The sequence below is a fragment of the Staurois parvus genome, unplaced genomic scaffold (genome assembly GCF_062004578.1).
Source record: "Staurois parvus isolate SC_StPar_1 unplaced genomic scaffold, SC_StPar_1.0 ptg000487l, whole genome shotgun sequence".
NCBI classification, from domain to species: domain Eukaryota; kingdom Metazoa; phylum Chordata; class Amphibia; order Anura; family Ranidae; genus Staurois; species Staurois parvus.
In genome coordinates, this window is record NW_028318283.1 from 1,314,661 (window position 1) to 1,338,377 (window position 23,717).

Sequence of the window (23,717 nt, forward strand, 5' to 3'; positions counted from 1 at the left end):
GTCACAAGACCAGTGTAATTCAGCAACAGTGTTTCTGATTGATAGCCACATGTGTCCCAGTGTCATTAGACCATTGTTAGCCATCAATCGTGTTCCTGATCGCTGCCACACTAGAAGTCAAAAACAATGCTTTTGATCGCCACCCCATGAGTCCCAGTGTCACCAGACCAGTGTAAGCCAGTAACAGTGTTTCTGATCATCGCCAGACTAGTCCCAGAGTCAGCGGAACAGTGCAGCCAGCAACAATGTTTCTGATTGTCGCCACACCTGCAACAGTGTTCTTGGTTGGCACCTCACCAGTATCAGTGTCCCCAACTGCTGTAGCCAGCAACACTCTTCCGGATCACCACCACACCAGTCCCAGTGTCACCAGATCAGTGCAAGTCAGTAACAGTGTTCCTGATGGCCTTAGCTAGCAATAGAAATGCAACAGGTTCTAATCCTTCCCCACTCAGTTTAAAACTAGACTGGACTTATATTTCAAAAATGTAGCTAACATTGCATATAAGCTTGGTTTATTTTACCTCAAATTTCAACAAGGGAAAATTGCAGGTGACTTTCCACCACAGTGGACAGATGGAGCTGCAAACCCAAGCTGATTCCTCACAGATCATGTAGAGTTGGTGCTGCCTGAGCTCTGTCTGGTATCACTGGAGGGTTTCGCTTGGAAGATTGGATGGAGGAAACCATTCTGTCCATGAGTCTTGTGAGTTCTGACATTGAGGAATTTGGGCACTCTGTGTGCTTGCTACTTCTACCTGAGGTTTGATAGTCAGCGTGGGTCTGGAAAGACTTTGCTCTGCTACGTTACGTTTGAGCTGTCACAGTCTGTCCTAACTGGCTTATACCTGTAACTACTACTACTGCAATGAGGGACTTTGCTCACTCCTAAACTACTTGTTGCTACAAAAAAAAAGGGAAGTCTGCTATCTGCTTCAACTAAGAGATTGTGGCAGCACCCAAATATTGCAGAGTTCCCCTTTAAACTTTAACATTTCTAACAGTCTCTGCTCGCAAGGTCATCAGCTCACTTCCCCCCTCCCTTATTTCCTGTGAAGTAATGTGTTCCAGTCTGTAGCTGGTACTCTTATCTGTAGCTGAAGATAAATGATCTAGCAAGGCTATATTCTGAATTGCTTAGAAAGCCTTTTGAATGTACAGAAAGTGAAAGAGATAATATATGTATTGTGACATAATTGCTGATATGTATACTCTGTGAGATGTTTTTCAAGCCACTTAGCTTGCTGGCATGAGCCCTTGCTGGGTCACTCAGTGCTGATTAACCCCCTTGGCGGTATTCCCGAGTGTAGCTCGGGGTTAACTTTCAGTACCAGAAGCAGTAACCACGAGCTACACTCGGGATTACCCTGCAGCATTGCTCAGGGATCCCTCCAGCACTTACCTTGTCCTGCGCTCCCCCGATGTCCCCCTTGCAACGTCCCCGTCCATGTCCTCCGGTCGATGCAGGCATTCATCTTCCGTGTTCCATTCCCTGAGAGCATCGGGACATACGGGGGACGGAACCGACGGGAAATTCAAAAATTTGACGTTCACTCAATACACTAAAATCTGATAGTATTGCATTACTCTATCAAACCATTTCACATACATTTTGTCCCGAGTGCTTTGTCCTGCGCCCTGCCTGCATTTTTACTGTTCTTTCTGCCTGGAAACTGAGAAACGTCCATGGCGTCCAAAAGGCGTCCCTTTAGGTCAAAAGCAGTTTTAGACCGGCTAGAGAACAGCGATAGTAAATTAGAACCACTTGCAGAATTGAGTGATAATGATTCCTGGGGGAAATTCCTCATCAGACACTGAAAACAATTCTGCGACTGACCTCCGCGATGTGCGAACTTAGTGCTCTATTTCACATTTCAGTGTTTTTGGTTTGATTATATTATTGAATTAAATGTATTATTATTATATTCATATTTTTTATGATTATTTATTATATTATAATTTATTATTTCATGTTTCAAATTTTATCATACCCGGGATGTTTACTAGACTCTTGTTCGGACAGATTTCAGTGAGTTATTCCTCAGAATTACAGGACTACAATAAAAAAACAACATATTTCCCTTGAAAACAATGTACCACTTTGAGGACAGAAATACTGACATAATCAGACCGCCAGGGAGGTTAATAAAAAGTTTGTTTTCCTCAAGTTTGTGTCCAGAGGTTTATTTATTATTACAGTTACTTATAACACCACCAATTTACATATATATATTGTGCATTCACATCAGTCCCTAACCCTCAAGGGGTGTACAATCTAAGGTCCCTAACTCACATTCATACATACACATACTAGGGACAATTTAGACAGGAGCCAATTCACCTACCAGCATGTCTTTGGAGGAAACCGGAGTATACCCACACAGGCAGAACATGCAAACTCCAGGCAGGTGGTGCCGTGGTTGGGATTTGAACCAACGACCCGAGTACTGCCAGGTGGAAGTGCTAACCATTTAGCCACTCTGCTGCCCTAGTTTTACCTGGTATTCCTAAAGTAGCTACTACAAGATCAGCTAGATGTCCTCAGTGTGAATAGTTCTAATTTTGGAGTATCCTACTACAATTCCCCATCCCTATCCCCAGTTCTACAATAAAACTCCAATAACAAATATACCCTAGACTGGTCATTGGAGACAACAAGTGGAAGTATGTGTGAGTGTATTTAGCTGAAGAAATACGCTGTGCCTGGCTGGGGGGCGAATTAAGGGGAAACTGGGACATCATACAAGCAACTTTCGCAAGGGAAGCTCTACAAATGTGATCTGTCAGTAAACCATATTCCCAGCCCCAGGGTGGGTTTACTACCCCCGCCTGCTGTGAAGTTTTGTCAAAGCCATAACATTCTTCCTACTGTAATGTTATCCTGTGTCACTGTCACTTTAACTCCTACAGCTTTGTGTCTTTAATTCCCTCCATGGGTAGGACAAAGGACACGTGACTGGAAAGTCCTAGCTGGAACATATAACAATGTAATATGCAGTGCAACGCTGGAACCCTACTGAAAGCAGCTGAAGATCTCCACGGTTTCTAAATAAGAGATAGAATTAAGGAAGACTATGAATGACCCAAAGAGCGGTGAGATCATTGTCTGAACGGATACAAAGCAAATGATCAACTGGGGAATTGCAGACGTGTTCACAGCCTTGGAGTGCATTTAATCCACCCCGAGCTTCTACAAAGGAACCAGGATCAGATCTGCACATTGTAATTAAAACATTTGAGGTCTTGGAGTACCTAAGTGGACTGGTTGTTTGAGAGGTGAGCTTGGACAAGTGCAGCTCTGGTGACTCTTCTCATATATTATTCTATGCATCTTGTTTATCACTTATAGAACAAACTTTCAGTTTTATTTCTTCTCCTGCTGGCTACAATGGCATCTGCTGATCTGATAGACGAGCTGAGCTGCTCCATCTGTCTGAACATTTATACGGATCCGGTAACACTGAGATGTGGACACAACTTCTGCCGGGAATGTATTGACTGTTTGCTGGACAGTCAAGAGGCATCTAGACTTTATACCTGTCCGGAGTGCAGAGAGAGGTTCCGGGAGCGACCTGTACTGTCTAGCGCTAGAACTCTACGTAACATAGCAGAGAAGTTCCTTATTTCCCAGCCTTATCGGGAAGATACGGGAATCTATTGTACTTACTGTTTGGAATCTCCTGTACCGGCTATAAAATCCTGCCTGCACTGTGAGAGTTCTCTGTGTGACAAACATTTGAGAGTCCATGTCAAGTCACCAGAACATGTCTTGTGTAATCCCACCAACTCCCCCGGGAACAGAAAATGCTCCATGCATAAAAAGATTGTGGAGTATTACTGCACCAAGGAAAGGGTTTGTATCTGTGTTTACTGTATTGCCGTTGGAATACACAAAGGACACCAAGTGGAGTCACTGGATGGAGCCTTTGAGAAGAAGAAAGAGAAGTTGAGCAAAGATCTGGAGATCATGACCTCAAAGAAAGCATGGGCTGAGCAACAAGTCCAGAGTCTGCAAGAACGCAGGACAGACATGCTAGAAAAAGCAGCCGGTGTACTAGAGAGAGTCACTGCCCTGTTTGGAGATATCAGGAGAGAGCTGGAAGAACTTGAGAAGAAAGTCATAAGTGAGATTTCCAGGCAGGAGGAGAAGATCTCACAATCTATTTCCCATCTGATCCATCAGCTGGAGATACAGAAGGACCAGCTGTCCAAGAAGATGAGTCATATTGAGGAATTGAGTAAGAGCACCGACCCAATGACCGTCCTGAAGGATCAGAACTCAGACGGAGAGGACATCTGTCATACTGAGCAGGAGGATCATAGGGAAACAGTGATTCCGAGTGAAGGCGATTTCTATGAGGATCTCATCAAAGAAAGATTACAAAAACTATCTGACCTAATCAAAGATATTCCCATCTGTATACAGCAACCAGAAGGTGTTTTACTAGATGAGGAAACAGCTGCTAATGATATAAAGATTTCAATGGATTTAAAAACTGCATCTTTAGTAGCAGTAAAACTAAATCGTCCAGATTCTCCCAAAAGATTTAAGTACTATCAAGTTCTCAGCAGGAGAAGCTTTTCTTCAGGGCGGCATTGCTGGGAGGTGGACACGAGTTATTCAAGTAGCTGGAGAGTCGGACTGTGCTATCCAAGCATGGACCGGAAATCATATATTGGGGATAATAAGGATTCCTGGTGTTTGCAAAGGTGTAACCATGATGAGTATAATAAGGTGCATGAATGTATACGTATTCCATTTCTCCACAAGCCTACCTGTGATAAATTCAGGATCTATCTGGATTATGAGGCCGGGCGAGTCTCATTTTATGAACTGAGAGACCCAATCAGACACCTCCACACCTTCACCACCATCTTCACTGAGCCCCTCCATGCTGCAATTTCTATTTGGAAAGGATCAATAACCATTATAAACTAGGGATACATTTTGCTGCATGTTTCATTCTGTCAGGTCTATGCAAATCTGAATTAGTTTGAGTTAATGTCTGGTGGATGCTAAAGAATTAAAAATGAATTCTATGATCTTTGTTTCATACTTGCATTAGTCCAACTTGGACCAGTGTAGGTATACTGTACATATCTCATATCGGGGGGGCTGCTCGCTTGTCACTGCCGCCATTCTAAAAACGCCTTATATTTTTTCACTGGTTGCCAGGTATTTTGTGATTGGACAAGATGAAGATCATGATGCCACTGGTCCTCTCCTCTCCACCTTGTCCACTCGGAGTGCGCCTTGTATTAATTGTAAAAAATAAAGGCATTGTGTGAATGGCAGCAGTACTAAGCGAGTAACCCCATGTGTGCAGTAGGAAAGCTGATCAGCACAGGGCTAAAAAGATCGCAGCAGTCACCAGGGCCATCTTAATAGCATAATGGGCCCCTGGGAAAATTAATGTGCTGCAGCCCCTATCAGCCTGCCCCAATTTACGCACCTACTCTCAAGAATTAAAGTATAAATAGACATATATTTATTAGTTTGGTAAAAATTGATTTTAAACAATAAGAAAATGTGCATTAAATTAAATACTAATCAACACAAAGGGCACAGTACAAGGAGGGGAGGCAATAGGGCACAGTACATAGGGAGTCAGGAGGGCACAATACTGAAATCAGGAGGGCACAGTACAGGTTCTGGAATGCTCCCTGTGCCATCCCCGGACAGTTTAGTAAAAATCATGACTGTCCCAGCAAATCCGGGACTGCTAGCAAGTATGATGTAATGCAAGATTATCATGGGGCCCCTATACACCTGGGGCCCCTGGACAGTACCCTGGAGTGCCCATACATTAAGACAGCCCTGGCTATCACTGTAGTTGCACCGACTACTACAACGAATGTCTGCTTCCCCAGTGGCTTCAGATATACAGTACATATTTATATTAATGTATACTGAACTAATGTAATTATGCAAAAGAGATCACACATGGAGTTCAGCTTCAAAGCTGAAGCTTAGATATGGCTTTTTTTTTGCATAGTTACATCGGTCCAGATTGGACCAACATACACTGACGTCCCTAGTGGGGTGTGCGCCGCACCGGGTGACACCTTTCGCACGGGGTGACACCAAAAAGTTTTAAAGCAAGCCGATGATCCCCGCAAGATGGAACGGATGTGCGGTAACACGTGGTGTCACCCCTCCAGAGGCGGGCAGTCCCTGTCATGCACACACAGCCTGGCTCTTCCCCTCCCTGTGTTTCTGTCGCATATAGTACAGGAGTGTGTAAAGTACAATATAGTATACATAGTGTAGGGGTGTGTAATGGACAATATAGTATGCATAGTGCAGGGGTGTGTAATGGACAATATAGTATGCATAGTGCAGGAGTGTGTAATGGACAATATCGTGTACATAGTGCAGGAGTGTGTAATGGACAATATAGTATACATAGTGCAAGAGTGTGTAATGGACAATATAGTATACATAGTGCAAGAGTGTGTAATGGACAATATAGTATACATAGTGCAGGAGTGTGTAATGGACAATATAGTATGCATAGTGCAAGAGTGTGTAATGGACAATATAGTATGCATAGTGCAGGAGTGTGTAATGGACAATATAGTATGCATAGTGCAGGAGTGTGTAATGGACAATATAGTATGCATAGTGCAGGAGTGTGTAATGGACAATATAGTATACATAGTGCAGGAGTGTGTAATGGACAATATAGTATGCATAGTGCAGGAGTGTGTAATGGACAATATCGTGTACATAGTGCAGGAGTGTGTAATGGACAATATAGTATACATAGTGCAAGAGTGTGTAATGGACAATATAGTATACATAGTGCAGGGGTGTGTAACGGACAATATAGTATACATAGTGCAGGGGTGTGTAACGGACAATATAGTATACATAGTGCAAGAGTGTGTAACGGACAATATAGCATACATAGTGCAGGAGTGTGTACTGGATAATATAGTGTATATACTGTAGTGCAGGGGTGTGAACTGGATAATATAGTGTATATAGAGCAGGAGTATGTAATGTACAATATTGTGTTTATAGTGCAGAGGTGTGTAATGTACAATACAGTGCAGGAGTTTGTTAAGCTGGCCATGGACAGTTTTCTCTTGTTCAGCCAGTGGCCATATTTAGTGACAAGCTTATAGAGGCCCACGCCAATGTGGAAGCAACTAAAGTGCAGAACTCCTTTGATAAAATAGAGGCAGAGATGAAAGCTCAAAGATTCTCCAAATGAAAAGGGAGGAAGCAGCTGCCCTAGTGAATTCCTTGAACAAGCGATGAGAGAAAGTCACAATCCAGAATGTTTTATCCCAGCAGAACAAGAAGATTCCATAAAGCACACTAAGGACTATGAGGACTATGTCTTAATCCAGAGCAGCAGATTTTCAGTCACTTGATTTTCCTGACAACATTGCAGTGTCAGCCTCTTGTTAGTAATGTGACTACTTCTTGTAGTATGGACTAAAATCGAGTAAAGGTTAGTAAAGGTTAATCGTGAAGTCTGACAATTTCAGACGAGGAGTGTTCTGTAACGCTTATCGTGTATCCATCAGTTTGCCTTGTTCTTGTATGTATGCATGTGTGTAAGGACTGTTCTGTCTCTCCAATCTAAGCATTGAAAGTGTGATCTCTGTAACTTGTAACAACTATGATGAGATAGCGGTAACTCCAATCTTAGTTGAATAACACAGGCAGTGGCTTGATCTAGATGACACCTTTTAGATCTTGTTAAGTTTATTCCATAAACTGAGAGAATCTTACAACAATGAACATTTGATAGGTCAAAAGATCATAATGTGATCTGCTTCATGACAGGAGGCTTAAAGCTGAAATGCCTTACTGGGAAAAGGGGTGGGGCTATTTATACAGCAAGAACTAAACTAAAGGAAAGGGAGGAGCAGAGACAAAATACAAAGAACACTTAAAGGCATATGACAGTCATGTGAAACATGACAAGGACCTTTGTAATAACATCCAGGAGTAGTTCAGCGCAACTATAATTTGTAATGTCCATAAAGTGGTACAATCCAGTTTACCTGCATGTTTGCATTAGTTGACTAAGCCCTTAGCTACACCCCTCCCTTCCAATTCTTCTTGTTCCCTTAGTTTCTAGCCTTCACTGTGGGTACGAGATGTACAGGATTATCGTTCATTCACACTTTGATAAGACCCGTTATCATCCATGTATTGCATATTGACAAATAAAACCACTTTGGATTACACTGCCGTGTTTATTGGAGAGTTGAGCTGCCTTTGGAGGGTGCTTATGTAGCAAGTGATCATAGTGGCTGGTGGGGCACACTGACCACCAATGTAAGGAGCACACTGACCACCAATGTAAGGAGCATACTGACTGACCACCAATGTAATGGGCACACTGACCATCAATGTAAGGAGCACACTGGCCACCAATGTAATTGGATGGAATGCAATGTTGGGAGATAATTATTGTGCTGTGTTGGGGGTTTAATTATTGTGCCGTGCTGGGGGTTTAATTATTGTGCCATCCTAGGGGTTTAATCATTGTGCTTTGCTAATGTGCTGGGGTTATTGCTGGGTATTATTATTGCTGGCCATGACACTTGCTAGAAGCTATCTTTGCTGATCCCGACACTTGCTGGGAGTTATCATTGCTGACCCTTGCACTTTCTGGAAGTTAGCATTGCTGGGACCAATCGGGCATACTTTATTTCCACAATCTCTTCAGAGTATTTCCAAGCTCTATTGTTTTCATCGTTTGTGGGAAAGGTGACACACTGCAAGTCACACATGGTAAAGAAACATCTGCTTTCTGGACCATGACCACTTTCTGAACACATCCAAAAATGTGCAGCAGGTGGCATGCTACAGGCACCACGTTAGCTGTAGTGTGCAGGCACCACTTGTAGTGTGCACAGAGACCCCCCACAGAGCCCCCCCCCCCCAAGAAATTTCCCTGGTGGATGATCACTGTTTTATAAAGCTACTCCAGGTATGATATTTATAGCATACTTCCATTGGTCCAGATTTGTGCAATGTAAGTGTATGCATATGTCCAGGGCCACCAATAAGGGTGTAGGCAGGTGCCTATAAGAGAGGGCTAGATGGAGAGTCTGAGAGTCTAGGCTGCCCAGGTGGGGAAGGGTTAATACTGGGTTTACCGGTTTCCTGGGCATTTTGGGGTTCTGCCCTCCACCTTGTTCAAGGAGGGCTGGGTTCGAGGAGCCAGAGAGATGGCATTGGAAAAGAGAAGAAAAGCCAACCTCAATCTTGGCTTGGAGTAACCTGGAGTAACCTACATTTACCATTGCCCTAAGGGAACCTACCTGCATTGGACTTTGCCACTAATGGACTTCTACATGCCTGGGAAGACCAGGAATAGCTAGTCAGGGACCTAACAGTTCAAAGACTGTACTGTTGCAGCCTTCAGGTAAAGTTTTATTAGGCGATCGAAAGCGGACGTTGTCCTCCCCCCCCCACCATAGTCTTGTGGGACACGTGACAGATCCCAGAAGACTACGGGACCATTCACAAAGCGCATGCGCAGTGGGCACCGGGCTGTGAAGCTGCAAGCTGTCACAGCCGGGTGCCCACACCGAAGATGCCGGGGAGAGAAGATGGCTGGTGAAACCAGCCCTTGTGAGGACACCGCGGGACCGAGGGACAGGTAAGTTTTTGTAGCTGCTGACTTATATTTTATTTTTTTCAGGTGGAACTCCACCTTTAAGTAAACTTTATTAACCCCTTTACACCAAAGGGTAAAACAAATCCTAACACCTAAGCACAATTTTGCAACTTTGATGTGTTAATAAATCCATACATATCAACGCAACTACTTTGTACATCCAGGTGAATTATACCTTGGGTTTTTTTTTCAGGACAAATTGGGCTTTCATTAGGTTGTGAATGGTAATAGATATCTTCTAAAATATAGGAACAGTCCTCCTGCGCTGCCAACCTAACTATAACGACCCCCAAATGGCCGCAGATACCTAACTATATTCCAAAATAGTGAGAACAATAAGAGAAGTTAATTGGTGCTGCGCTACTCAGTGCATAAAAAACAAATCATAAATAATAAATGAATTGGAATCAGAAGATGAATGGACATATGACCCTCATCCAAGTGTCAAAACAACATATGCAAAAAACATGGATAGGTGCAGACCAAGGGTCGACTGACAACTCATGGGGCCCCCGGGCAATAGGGGATCATGGGGCCCCTGTGTCCTTGCCCCCACACTCAAACCACACCCAAAAAAGCCTATGCAAAGGTACCAGGGGCATCTTATGGGGCCCCCTACTGACCCCGGGCCCTATATATATATATATATATATATATATATATATATACGTGATTTTACGCACACGTGCCACCCTGTAGTAGTACTTCTGCTATAGGACGGATGGGAAGCTGTTACTTACACAGATTCTGGGGCAAATTTAATGCAGATAAGGCACCAAGTGAGTTTAATGGCCACCTTAATCAGCCACAGAAGCTGTGTAATCAATATGTGTTCGGTATTAAAGGGATGGGGCGGCACAGTGGCTTAGTGGTTAGCACGTCTGCCATGCAGTAAATGGGTCATGGGTTCAATTCCCAACCATGGCACTTCCTGCATGGAGTTTGCATGTTCTCCCTGTGCTTGCGTGGGTTTCCTCCCACTCTCCAAAGACATGCTGGTAGGTTAATTGGCTCCTGTCTAAATTGTCCTAGTTTCGTTCCTGGCCTTGTGGGATCTCCTGCATGGTGGGGGTTGGGGAAACCGCTATACGCTATCCTATCCAGGTGTTGTGCTGTGACATAGCCATATCCTCATGAAACCGCAATAACCCTCTCATTTTGAGTAATTTTTGGAAACCCTTTATTGGGTATAAATACTCAGGCCTGTATAGCCTGTTACATGCTATACACATAGTATATGGAGCAATAATCTTCTCATTTTGAGTAATTTTTGGAAACCCTTTATTGGGTATAAAAACTCAGGCCTGCATGGCCTGTCATATGCTATATACACAGTTTATGTGTCTGGAATCCATGTATTGTGACTACCTGGCTCCCCACCCCCACATGTATCTTGGAAAAGCATCAAGGACCTGATCCTATTTCAAGTCGACAGAAGTCTTCTTGATCTTCATTTATGGTAATATACCCACTTTATGTGTGTCTTGTTTTCAGGGTGACCTGATGCCCATGATTTTTATATATCACTATTTTTCTATATATATCCTCAGAATCATTTGGTACTGTGGACCCTGTTTCACTTGGGGTGGCTATCCAGGAAGTCCCTACATTTGAGAAGTTGGCCTGTTAATCTCACTATTGAGAAGGTAATAGTAGTATCCATTGACTACTGCAGAGGGAGGCTTGGTGAACCTTGGATGTGTTTTGGTTTTTTGGTTTTCATACTTCTATATATATACTATGTACTTCTGTGTTCCAGCTTTTTCATACCAGGAGATACCTGATATATATTGGGAACACATTTGCTGAATACATGGTTCATTTGAATACAAGACGAAAACCCATGGAAACCCAGGATAACTATATCACCACTATATAACTCTGCCTTATGGTACTCTATTTGCTAAGATGACCCGAAACTGAAGACGCCTAGTGCTTTTTAACATGATTTTATTTACTTTTTTCATATGTACACCGTGCTCATGTTTAACCTCCTTATGATCTATGTGATCAAATAAAGTATTGTTTGGAATATTTTTGAATTCATATTACTCCGCGTGGATCACCTAGTAACCTTCTTTTTCCAGGTAGGGGTGTTCTTGTCACACTACCATTTTGCTTAGTGGGGGTTGGGGAAAGACCTGGCAACCTACCCTGCAAAATAATTGCTAAGAGAATTCATGGAAAAAATTGCTTACTGATGACGGTCCGTGCAATCGCCAAGGGTTGGATACAACTGAATGGATAGATAGAGATTAAAGGGATGAGGTGGCAACTCTAGCCCCACTGCATAAGGCCCAGTGCATTGAAGCCACATATGTGTGTGGTCAAGGCTGTCCATTTATTGGCAGTTTTCAACTTCACAATCAACTGAAATCTGGTAGTCGATCGAAGTTGAATGTGGTAGATTGCTCGCTGTCTAGGGATTACAGGTGTGCCTCGGTTAACATAATTTTTGGTTTACGAATGAAAATCCAATGAAAATACTGCCTCGGTTTACAAATTTTACAAATTTTTTTTGCAATAAGAAGTGTATGTTGGTGCCAATTTTTAAATGCAATTGCCAACTTTTTTTTTTCTTCACTATAGCTCATATAATTAGCTGTCATTTTCCCCGGAGCTAAAGGAAACAAACTAAAAGGAAACACACAGTGGCTATGGGCAGCACAGCGGCTAAATGGTTAACACTTCCGACTGGCAGTGCTAGGGTCATTGGTTTGAATCCCAACCATGGCACTACCTGCCTGGAGTTTTCATGTTCTCCCTGTGCCTGTGTGGTTTTCCTCCCAGTACTCTGGTTTCCTCCTGCACTCCAAAGACATGCTGGTAGGTTAATTGGATCCTGTCTAAATTGTCCCTAGTATGTGTATGTATGAATGTGAGTTAGGGACCTTAGATTGTACACCCCTTGAGGATTAGGGACTGATGGGAATGTACAATATATATGTAAAAGTGATGCATAAATTGACAGCACTACATAAGTACCTGAAATAAAGGAAATATTGCTTCTTTTAACTCTGGGAAACAAACTAAAAGGAAACTTTCTTTCTTTTAGCTGGGGGGAAAGTGACAGCTGATTCTCTGAGCTATAGTGAAGAAAAAAAAAGCTGACCTCCGGAATGGATTAATTGGTTTTCAATGCATTCCTATGGGAAACCGCATTTCAGTTTACAAATTTTTTGCAATACGTAACATCCCGGAGAACGCATTAAATTCGTAACCCGAGGTACGCCTGTATTTGTGATCATATCTGTGATTCCTGGTTGCTCAACAGTTTTTGAAATAGACCCTGTTTGGGTTTGCTGCCTCCGTCTGCTGTGAAGTTTGGTCAGAGCCGTAACATTCTCCCTTTGCCCGCGTTATACCGCGTCACCTTCACTTTAATTCCTAGCTGCAACTCTGTACCTTTAATTCCCTCTGTGGGGGGTGGGGCAGAGATCACATGACAAGAAGGTCCTCGCTGGAACATATAAAAATAAATTGCCGTGCAGTTCCCGGGAACATGGCTGGAAGCAGCTAAGTCTGCAGACAAACGAGAAAGGTCTGCAGGAGACAACGAACGATCCAAAGAGCGACGAGATCATTGTTTAAACCGATACAAAGGAAATGATCATTTGGGGAATTGCAGCCTTGGAATGCGTTTAATCCACCCAGAGCTGCTACAAAGAAACAAGGGAATGAGATCTGCAACCCGTGTTTAAAATATGTTTGAGATCTTGGAGTTGTGCATGGACTGGGTCTTTGAAAGGTGAGCAGCACAAGTAGAGCTCCGTTGACTCTTCCTGGATATTACTCTGTGTGTCTTGTTTGACAGAAATTGAACAGACTCCTCCTGCCGACTACAATGGCATCTGCTGATCTGATAGACGAGCTGAGCTGCTCCATCTGTCTGAGCATTTATACGGATCCGGTAACGCTGAGATGTGGACACAACTTCTGCCGGGAATGTATTGACAGCGTGTTGGACTCTCAGGAGGCGTCTGGACTTTATGTCTGTCCGGAGTGCAGAGAGGAGTTCCGAGAGCGACCTGTACTCTCTAGTGCAAGAGTTTTACGTAACATAGCGGAGAAGTTCCTCATTTCTCAGCCTCTCCAGGAAGATACGGGAATCTATTGTACGTATTGTGTGGATTCTCCTGTACCAGCTATAAAATCCTGCCTGCTCTGTGAAAGTTCTCTGTGTGGAAAACATCTGAGAGTCCACGCCAAGTCACCAGAACATGTCTTATCTGATCCCACCAACACCCCGTGGAACAGAAAATGCTCTATCCATAGTAAGATTGTGGAGTATTACTGCACTGAGGACATGGTTTGTATCTGTGTTTACTGTATTGCGGTTGGAGAACACAAAGGACACCAAGTGGAGAAACTGGATGAAGCCTTTGAGAAGAAGAAAGAGAAGTTGAGGAAAGATCTGGAGATGTTGACCTTAAATAATGCATGGGCTGAGAAACAGGTCCAGAGTCTGCAGGAACGCAGGACAGACGTACAAGTAAAAGCAGCTGATGTAACACAGAGAGTCAATGTTCTGTTTCAAGATATCAGAAGAGAGCTAGAAGAAGTTGAGCGGAGAGTCCTGATTGAGATTTCCACACAGGCAGAGAAGATATCAGAGTCTGTGTCCAATCTGATCCAACAGCTGGAGAAACAGAAGGACAAGATTTCCAGGAAGATGAGTCACATTGAGAAATTGTATAAAGGCACCGACCCAATGTCCATCCTGAAGGACCAGAACTCAGATGGAGAGGACATCTGCCATACTGAGCAGGAAGATCATATGGACACAATGATTCCGAGTGAAGGTGATTTCTATGAGGATCTCATCACAGACAGATTACACCAATTATCTGACTTTATAAAAGACATTCACATCTGTATACAGAAACCAGAAGGTGTTTTACTTGATGAGCAAACAGCTGCTAATGATATACAGATTTCAAGGGATTTAAAAACTGCATTTTGGTCATCAGCAAAATTAGATCGTCCAGGAACTCCAAAAAGATTTAAAAACTTTCAGGTTCTAAGCAGGAGAAGTTATTCTTCAGGGCGGCATTCCTGGGAGGTGGACACGAGTTATTCGAATAGCTGGAGAGTTGGACTGTGCTATCCCAGTATGGGAAGGAAATCATTTATTGGGGATAATAAGGATTCTTGGTGTTTGCAAAGGTGTAACCATGATGAGTATAATAAGGTGCATGATTGTAAACGCATTCCATTTCTACACAAGCCTACCAGCCATAAATTCAGGATCTATCTGGATTATGAGGCCGGGCGGATCTCCTTTTATGAGCTGAGTGACCCGATCAGACATCTCCACACCTTCACCACCATCTTCACCGAGCCCCTCCATGCTGCCATTTCTGTTTGGAAAGGATCGATAACCATTATAAACTAGGGATATATTTTGCTGCATGTTTCATTCTGTGCAGTTCGTGCAAATATGATTTAGTTTGAGTTAACGTCTGGTGGATGCTAAAGACTTAAATCTGAACTCCAAAAGTATGGTCATTGTTGCGTACTTACATTGGTCCTGCTCATACCAGAGGGGCTGCTCACTTGGCACTTTCCCACTCACAGAATGTCTTGTATTTTTTCAGTGAATACAAAGTGCTCTCTGATTGGAAAAGGTGGAGATCCTGAGGGTACCAACCTACCCAGTGGTGTATGTAGGATTTGTGCTGCCCTAGGCAACACAAAAACCGGCCATCCCCCACACCCCGCCGTGGAGAGAGCCTTCCATTGCCCCCCATGCACCACCTTCCCCACCCGGTGAGAGAGAGAGAAAGACACTCATATTCACGGCTCCGGACATTATTGGGAATGAGAGGAGAGTCGGGCTCTGCATATACCGTCAAGCAGCCCACAGCCTCTTTCAGATCCCACCTGATCCCCATGCCGCCTGTGTCCCTTCTTCAGTCCCTTCTTCCAGGGGGCAGCGCTGCCACCATGAAAAATGCCGCCCTAGGCAAATGCCTTGTTTGCCTTGTGGTAAATACGCCCCTGAACCTACCTCTCTTCTCCACCTTGTCCAAGCAGAGAAGGCCTTGCTTGTATTTACTGAAAAAACAAAACCAGGCATTCTGTAAATGGCGGCAGTGCTAAGCGAGCAACCCCATGTGCTCGTCGTGCAGTAGGGAAGCTGCTTGGCACAGGACCCAGAAAATACCAGCGATCACTGTAGCAGCACCAACTACAATAGTGAATGTCTACTTCCCCAGCTTCCCCTTAGGTATGAGCTATGCATGCTTACATTGTGGCAAGCTGGACCAATGTAAACATGCAATAAAGATCATACCTGGAGTTTAGCTATAGGGCTTGTTCACACCAGTTTCAGTGTTTTGGATGTGTTCCTGCATACACATTTATGCTTGCTTTGGATGTGTTTTCAATGCAGTCTAGTATGTCTTTTCCTCCATTTTTTATTTTTTTTTAATATTTTGACATTTGAAAAATCTTTATTTTCATTAATAATATATGCAGTCTGGTGCATTTACACGTTTTCATGCATTCCAGATGGAAAAAAAAAGCAGCAGCTTGTATTTTTGTTTAAAGCACTGAAACTGACTGCACTGGTGTAAACTTAGGGCCATTGGAATACATGGCAAACGCTGCGCATGCAGTTCAAAAACGCACTGAAAAGCATCTGAACAAGCTGAAGTGTAGGTATAGCTTGTTAGCATAGTTACATTGGTCCGATTTGGACCATGTATGTGTAACATACCATGTATGTATAACTTGTATGTGCCAAACCTGGCTGATCCCTGTTTAAGCAGATAATCACTGTAGTAAGTTTTGCTACTACAGTGATAATCACTAACTTTAGGGTTCTTTGCCATTCATACAAGGATTTGCAATTTTCTTAATGAATGTAAGGCGTTTTCTGAATTGGATGAGGTGTAGATGGTGATGTCAGCTCCGACTCCACCTCTCCAGCTTGTCCAATCAGAGCATGCTGAGAAAATGCAAAAAGTTCTCTAATGACCCTAGGTTCACATCTGTGTGGGTGGTGCCGCTGCGGATCCGCACGAAAATCCGTGCATCCGCAGAGAGAAATGCGGCCCCGCGGGCAGGTACCATTAGTTCTTATGGCATGCCACCCGCACTGGAAAACTCAATCGTACTGGGAACCGAGGTTCCCATGCGGGCTGCGTTTTCCAAAGAATTGCAGGGACTTCTTCCCTGCATGTCACGGGCACAGGAGTCCATTCAAATAAATGGGCTCTCGTGCCCGTGCAAAACGCGGCCCGCACGGCCGCATATATGTGAACCAGGGTTAATGACCTAGGGTCATTAGAGAACTTTTTGCATTTTCTCAGTGGATTCAAAGCACGCTGAGCGAGCAACCTCCTGTGTTCACTATGTAGCCACTCAGCACTGGACACGGAAACTAGCAGGGATCAGTGTAGTAGCGGTGCTTACTACAGTGACTATGCACATCCACAGGGATCAGCCAAGCTCGGTACACGCATACTTACATCCCAACATGGACCAATGTAATTCTGCAAGAAAAGCTATACCTAAACTTCATCTTTAAAGGCCATGATGGTAATATTGTATTCTCTTTCTCAGAATCTCAGGTATTGGAACTTCTACACTGTGGTTCCCAGGTCTGCCCCATTGCAAAACCTTAAATGTTGCAAAAATGCACGTAAACCCATCTAAATGCTATAAGTAACTAAATTAGCACACTCTAATTTTAAATTATTAAAATAAACCCAAGGAAAAACATTCACTTTCACCCTTGAAAGCTGACAAAACTATAAATTAGAAAGTCTTTTTCCTTTCCCAAATTATATTAATACATCCAAAGAATTATCATAAATAAAATAAAGAATAATAAATAAATGATAAAATAAGATAAAATAAAAATAGATAAATATCCTCCTTATCCAAATGTCCACAGGTGCAATTCCAAAAAAACTATAGTCCTCTTTTTTTCTTCCAAGAAAATATCTCTCTTATTTTCAATCTTCAAGTAATGTCCAAATATTCATATACCTCAAAAACTAAAAAAACTCAACATAGTGTATTATCCTTATGCTAAGGATATCCTAAATGCTAGCTGCTTTTGGCGCTTGGAACTTTATTCATGTCAATGGAAAAGTACTCTGGCCAATCAAACGAATAAAAGTCCAAGTGCTAAATGCAGTCAGGAGAGGAACATTTTGACCAAAAGAAAAACTAAATGCTGCAAAAACGCATCTAAACGCTAGCCGCATTTAGTGCTTGGGCATTTATTTATGTCAATGGAAAATACTATGGTCAAGCAAATGAAAAAACGTCCAAGCGCTAGATGTGGCTAAACGCTGTACGGCGTATATACGCGTTTTTGCCGCGTTTAGTGGTTTTCTGCTGCCAGGAGAGCTTAACGTCTAGGAGAGTTCATGTGTACAGGAGGCCTTAGAACATGTAGTGTTCACATGATCTGTCAAAGTCTTACAGCCAGCTGTCTTCCAGACATGGGGTTCCTCTCTGCTGCAATAAGAAGAGAGAACTCCAGGGAACACCGCAGGCGCCATGTTGGGCTTACATTTTATGAATGTGCTGTAAGCGTATGAGTAAGGACACAAAGAATACATTTTCTAATAAACAAGATGTTAATAATGATGTATGTTTGTTTGTTTTTTTTATTCCATGTTACATGATAGGAAATATTCTTGCTGAAAACTCTGCAAATCCTTTGTCAATGTTCGCTGTTCACACTGCTATTATACAAGCTAAAGCCAGTGTGAAAGAGGCCTTCCAGTGGTGTGGGGCGCAGTGATGTCATGTGGAGGGGCGCTGTTCTCCAGCTGACAGTAGTGACTAAAACTCTCTTCCTCATTTCACACCTCCCTCTGCACATTTTCTCACCATTCCCATTCCTCCTGACAATGTATAGCTCCTGCTCAGATGTCTAATCTTAGTCCCTTCCACATTTCTTGCTACCTCTGCTCCCATTTAACCGCTTCCCTTCCGCCCCTATAGCAGAAGTACTGCTACAAGGCGGCACATGTGCGCAAAATCACATATATATATGTGATTTCGCATTTCCAGGTAGAGGGCGCGTAAGAGCCACGCATGCGCCCTACCTGTGCTGCCATTCGCGCCCGTCAATCACCGGGTCCCAGACTGTAATTACTCACCAGCGCCTGGTGATTTCTGAAGATCTCTAAAGGGGAGGAGAACTGTTTTGTTTACTAACCGTTCTCCTCCCTGTCAGCTTGGGAACACTGCTTTGGATGGCTGTGCACAACACAGCCATCCAAAGCAGTGTGAGTACAGTGAAGCACACTGACACCGCCCCATAGTAAAACCCTGCCAGCACACAGTTAACCCTTTTATTGCCCCTCATGTTAACCCCTTCCTGCCCACTGCCATTAGCACAGTGTCAGTGCTTTTTTTTTTTTTAGCACTGATCGTTGTATTGGTGTCAATGGGGATGTCAGAATGCCCGCCGAAGTCCCAATATAAGTCGCTGATCGCCACCATAACTAATAAAAAAAAAAAAGAAACCCAGTCATTGGCGCCCGGTGATTTCCAACGATCTCCAACGGGGAGGAGAACTGTTTAGTTTACTAACATCTGGGGATGCCAGTGACACCAAGTCAGTTCCCCCCAGTGCCATAATGTCTGCTGCAGTCCTGCTATAAGTCGCTGATCGCCACCATAGCTAGTAAAAAATAAAAACACAGTCGCCAGCGCCCGGTGATTTCCAACGATCTCCGACGGGGAGAACTGTTTTGTTTACTAACATCTGGGGATGCCAGTGACACCAAGTCAGTTCCCCCCCAGTGCCATAATGTCTGCTGCAGTCCCGTTATAAGTCGCTGATCGCCGCCATTACTAGTAAAAATAAAAAATAAAAATCCCAGTATCTATACCCCCATTTGTAAACTCTATAACTTTCACGTAAACCAATTCATTTACACGTATTGGGATTTAGCAAAGACATGGAGCAGAATACATTCTGGCCTAAATTTATGATGACATTTGATTTTTTAATTCTTTTTACTGGACATGATTAATAGCAAAAAAGTCAAAAATATTATTTTTTTCTCAAAATTTTTTTATAGAGCAGAAAAATAAAAAAAGGCTCAAGCAATCAAATACCACCAAAAGAAAGCTCAATTCGTGGGAAAAAAAGGACATAAATTTAATTTGGGTGCAGTGTTGAATGACCGCGCAATTGTCAGTTATTATTATACAGGATTTATATGGCGCCAACAGTTTGCTCAGCGCTTTACAATATAACGGGAGACAATACAGCAACAATATAGTTCAATACAAGAGGGATAGGAGGGCCCTGATCCTGGGAGCTTACAATCTAGTCAGTCTAGTAAGCAAAAAATGGCCTGGTCAGGAAGGGGGGGAAATCCTCTGGGGGACAAGGGGTTATTATTATACAGGATTTATGTCACCAACAGTTTGCTCAGCACTTTACAATATAACAGGAGACAATACAGCTAAATACAAGAGGGATAGGAGGGCCCTGATCCTTGGAGCTTACAATCTAGGATTTAAAGATCTTTGCATCTAGATCAGTCATTCTTAATTTTTTTTTATATTATTATTTATTTCAGGTACTTATATAGCGACGTCAATTTACACAGAGCTTTACATATATATTGTACATTCACATCAGTCCCTGACCCTCAAGGGGTGTACAATCTAAGGTCCCTTACTCTCATTTATATACTAGGGCCAATTTAGATGGGAGCCAATTCACCTACCAGCATGTCTTTGGAGTGTGGGAGAAAACCCACACAGGCACAGGGAGAACATGCAAACTCCAGGCAGGTGGTGCCATGGTTGGGATTTGAACCAGCAACCCTAGTACTGCCAGGTGGAAGTGCTAACCATTTAGCCACCGTACTGCCCTCATTCTTTACCAGAGTTCCTCCAAAGGTTGCTAAGGGTTCCTTGAGCTGTGGCTCAGTGGCCTCCCATTGGATGGTACCTGTATAGTTCTGGGGGCAATGCCACTTGGAAGAGCCATGCATGAGGTCAATGACTGTCTGCATTCAGGGCTGATCACTCAAGGGTGGTCCCCGCATAGTGATTACATGCAAGTGACAGAGATTAGCCTCTGGAGCCCACACCTTCCCATTGCTTTCAATGAGGCTGCATCCCAAAGATAATCACCTACACCCCCACTGGGGTTCAATCATTAAAATGCTGTTGGCCACATTTGCAAGTATAAATGCAGCCTAATGGAAAACACTTCACCCCCATTGGTTGCTCAATTGACATTCTCTACCAGAGTTCCTCCAAAGGTTGCTAAGGGTTCCTTGAGCTGTGGCTGAGTGGCCTCCCATTTGATGGTACCTGTATAGTTCTGGGGGCAATGCCACTTGGAAGAGCCATGCATGAGGTCAATGACCTTCTGCATCCAGGGCTGGTCACTCAGAGGTGGTCCTTGCATAGTGATTACATGCAAGTGGCTGAGGGAGATTAGCTGCTGGAGCCAGCACCTTCTCATTGCTTTCAATGAGGCTGCATCCCAAAGATAATAGCCTACACCCCCCACTGGGGTTCAATCATTGAAATGCTGTTGGGCACATTTGCAAGTGTAAATGCAGCCTAATGGAAAACACTTCACCCCCATTGGTTGCTCAATTGACATTCAAATGTCAGCTTTTAATTACTTTATTTCACTGCCCCAGGATCAGTGAGGATCTTCTGGTAATTGCTGTTTTCTGTGACTTCTTACCAATGACCAGGATGTGAAATGGAGGGGAGCCAATAGATCTGAAAAGATAAACAGAGAAAACCAACAGAAAAATTATGTATCTTTTATTGTGCTAATTCAATTAAAGGTGTTAACAATGAAGACAATACAGGAAAGAAAAGGGAGGTGACAAGTCCCATGGGGGACACTTGGTAAAGCAGGTCACAGCCGAGTCGAAAACTGAACCAAATTTTCAAATTGTTAATTTTTCGCATCCTTAGTGTGCCAGCTGCGATGCACAATTTTCCTGCCGCAATCAAAAGTGCCTGATCCAACATGCTGGATTTCTTTTTAGAAAAACTAAACAAATGATAGCACAATCGTATGAGCTATTATCGTTTTTATGATCGATGGAACGTTCGCTTTTCACATCGTCTTTGGCCTGCTTTAGCCCCGTATCCTCGGCAATAGCATTTCCCTATCTGTATTCTATTGCTTAGAATTTGGATTTGTGTTTCATAAGAAAAGCAAATATTGTGCAACATAAAAAAGTGCAACAACCATTTTATTCTCCTGTGTCTCTGCTTAAGCCCAGGTTCACATATGTGCGGTGCGGTATATCATATGTGATTCGTACAGCAACCACACCGCATTTGTGTGTAAATCACATGCGATTGGTGTGCGGTGCGCTTTTGTATGGCTCAAATCGCACAGCACCCGCACCAGAAAGGTGCAGGACCCTTTTTTTGGTCCACACTGGGTATTCACACCTATGCGATCCGATTCTGCACATCGCACCGATTTCGGGGTGTTGTTAACTTAACGTACACACCCGCAGCGGTTTGCATGAACGGGGTATGATTCTGATGCAGAATTTGCACAGAAAACGCTGCAAATTCCACACTGCATCAGTGTGAACCCAGCCTAAGCATTTTATTTGCGTTTTTACAGTACATGTAGAAAAAGAGAAAGCTAGAAAAAAAGCTGGTAGTAGCCTTACATAGTTAGTCTGGCTGAAAAAAGACAAAAGTCCATCCAGTTCAAACATTAAAAAAGAAAAAAATTATAATCCTTCACCCACAGTTGATCCTTTTAGTAGCATGTAGGAGCGTTCAGAAGCATTTAGCGTTTTTTTCTGCTTGAAAAACGATACAAAAACAATTTTTTTTTTCTGGTCCTAGAAGCCGAAACTCAAAAAAATGCTAAAAGCCTAAAGTAGTGTGCATGGACACATAGGTAACACTATGTAGCTTATAGGAGCTTTATAAAAACGCTAGTGTGCATGGAGCCTGGAGAGAGGAGGATGAGAGAGAGAGAGGGGAGGATGAGAGAGAGAGGGGGCGAGAGAGGAATAGTGGGGATGAGAGAGAGGGGAGGTGAAAGAGAGCGTTGTAAGAGAGAGGAGGTGGGGAGGAGAGAGAGGAAGAGAGGGGGATGATGGAGAGGGGTTGAGAGGGCCGTCACACTGCCGCTCTTCCCCAGTGCGAGGGGCAAGCAGCCATCACCCCCACCAAAACTGCCACCACCAACACAGGGGGCGCCACCAGCACCTAGAGGGATCCACAGCAGCGCACAAGGCTTCAAGGACCACCACAGGCAACCCGCACGCCAGCACCACCACCACCCCACCACCCTGGGACCTCCACCTGGACCCTGAACCCTGCCAAGCAAGCCTCCGCATCGCCCAGACACCACACACACCGACCCCAACTCAGCTCTACCCAAAGGACAAGTACCAGTCACACAGAGCTTCAAATCCGCCCACCTAGTGACCACCCACACCGCTCGACACAGCTCTTCTTAAAGACTAGAACCCTAGATGTTAAACACCACAACAAGAGACCCCACTGCACTCCAGCCTGTCTCCAATCAAGCGCCCCTGAAAACCATCCATCCACACCCGATCCCCTCAACGCCTCCCGCCGCCGGGCCTCCAGCACCCCTGACGCTGGGCCCACAACGCCTCCAATCACTGTGTCCCACGGCTCGTCCAGCCACAGCACCCACAGACTGCAACCAGCCAGCTGCGGCCCCAGCCGCCCACCTCTCCCTCTCCCCTCCTATGATTGGACACCGATGAACTCTGACATGGCATAAAGGACTCTCCCCATCCTCACGTCCTGACTGAAACCTCCCTCCCCTCCGACCCGATCAGCTTTCTGCCCAGCCTAGCATGCCACCTGCACTCCTCGTTCTCCTCTCCTCCATCCCCAAACTTGCCTCCATCTACCCCCCTACTCCCCCAAAACACCTCTACATCGCACCCTCACTTCTTCCCTCCCCCCTTTACGGCTCTCACCACCTCCTCCTATTACTCCACTCCCCCGCCGACCCACAAGCCACCACAAACTGACCCACGTGCTCCTGCACCTCCCGATCCCATGCCACTTTCCTCACCCTCCTCCTTCTCCTAACCG

General features: G+C 44.0%; 2 protein-coding genes and 1 long non-coding RNA gene across 3 annotated transcripts; all 3 read left to right on the forward strand.

Moving 5' to 3' along the window:
* Positions 1-2,957: 2,957 nt before the first annotated feature.
* On the forward strand, positions 2,958-8,206 carry LOC149452223 (E3 ubiquitin/ISG15 ligase TRIM25-like). The gene is made up of 2 exons (XM_089689603.1): positions 2,958-6,998; positions 7,035-8,206. Exon 1 carries the CDS (start codon positions 3,389-3,391, stop codon positions 4,937-4,939), a length of 1,551 nt encoding a protein of 516 aa, XP_089545729.1. The 5' UTR covers positions 2,958-3,388; the 3' UTR covers positions 4,940-6,998; positions 7,035-8,206.
* A 699-nt stretch (positions 8,207-8,905) lies between these two features.
* LOC149452224 (uncharacterized) lies at positions 8,906-11,684 on the forward strand. Its single transcript, XR_016314900.1, has 2 exons — positions 8,906-11,296; positions 11,410-11,684. It is a non-coding gene; the product is annotated as an uncharacterized LOC149452224 (long non-coding RNA).
* Positions 11,685-13,085: 1,401 nt separating this feature from the next.
* LOC149452225 (E3 ubiquitin/ISG15 ligase TRIM25-like) lies at positions 13,086-18,257 on the forward strand. The gene has a single exon (XM_089689604.1). It carries the CDS (start codon positions 13,495-13,497, stop codon positions 15,043-15,045), a length of 1,551 nt encoding a protein of 516 aa, XP_089545730.1. The 5' UTR covers positions 13,086-13,494; the 3' UTR covers positions 15,046-18,257.
* The last annotated feature ends 5,460 nt before the right edge of the window (positions 18,258-23,717 follow it).

What these genes read in the sequence shown, in the direction of transcription:
- LOC149452225 (XM_089689604.1), top strand. Translation starts at nt 13,495, where the DNA reads ATGGCATCTGCTGATCTGATAGACGAGCTGAGCTGCTCCATCTGTCTG.
- LOC149452223 (XM_089689603.1), top strand. Translation starts at nt 3,389, where the DNA reads ATGGCATCTGCTGATCTGATAGACGAGCTGAGCTGCTCCATCTGTCTG.